We start from the raw sequence: 313 nt of genomic DNA, 5'->3' as shown, positions 1-313 counted from the left end.
CTTTTACGTGTTTACACCCCTCGTTCATATAAGAATTTACCACATTATCTATCACCACCAACCCTGACTTCTTCAAATGAAAACCCCACCTTTTTCAAAATTCCTTAGAACGACCTGGTGACCCAAAATCTCGCCGAGGGTGTGCTGGTGAGCGAGTCGACGCTGGCCCTCCAGAGAGTTTCGAGAGATAAGTCTGGGTCCTATCAGTGTCGAGCGTCGAATGTGGAGGGTGACACTACCAGCGATCCGGTCAATATTTCCATCAAGTGTAAGTGGTTGCGATTGTCTGTCTTGATTATCTTGTTTTTAGTTT

The 313-nt window shown here is 45.7% G+C and overlaps 1 protein-coding gene across 1 annotated transcript in view; it reads left to right on the top strand.

Annotated features, from left to right (window-relative positions):
* The window catches only part of LOC119588953 (nephrin-like), a gene marked incomplete at its 5' end in the record, with an annotated part of 72,188 nt that overhangs the window by 2,568 nt on the left and 69,307 nt on the right, over positions 1-313 (top strand). The window contains 1 exon segment of the mRNA XM_037937562.1: positions 109-268. Within this exon segment, the coding sequence (XP_037793490.1) occupies positions 109-268 (160 nt within the window).

Source organism: Penaeus monodon, chromosome 24 (genome assembly GCF_015228065.2).
Source record: "Penaeus monodon isolate SGIC_2016 chromosome 24, NSTDA_Pmon_1, whole genome shotgun sequence".
Lineage (NCBI taxonomy): Eukaryota > Metazoa > Arthropoda > Malacostraca > Decapoda > Penaeidae > Penaeus > Penaeus monodon.
The sequence above is the reverse complement of the archived record's forward strand: the minus strand, read 5'-3'. Positions and strand labels throughout refer to the sequence as shown.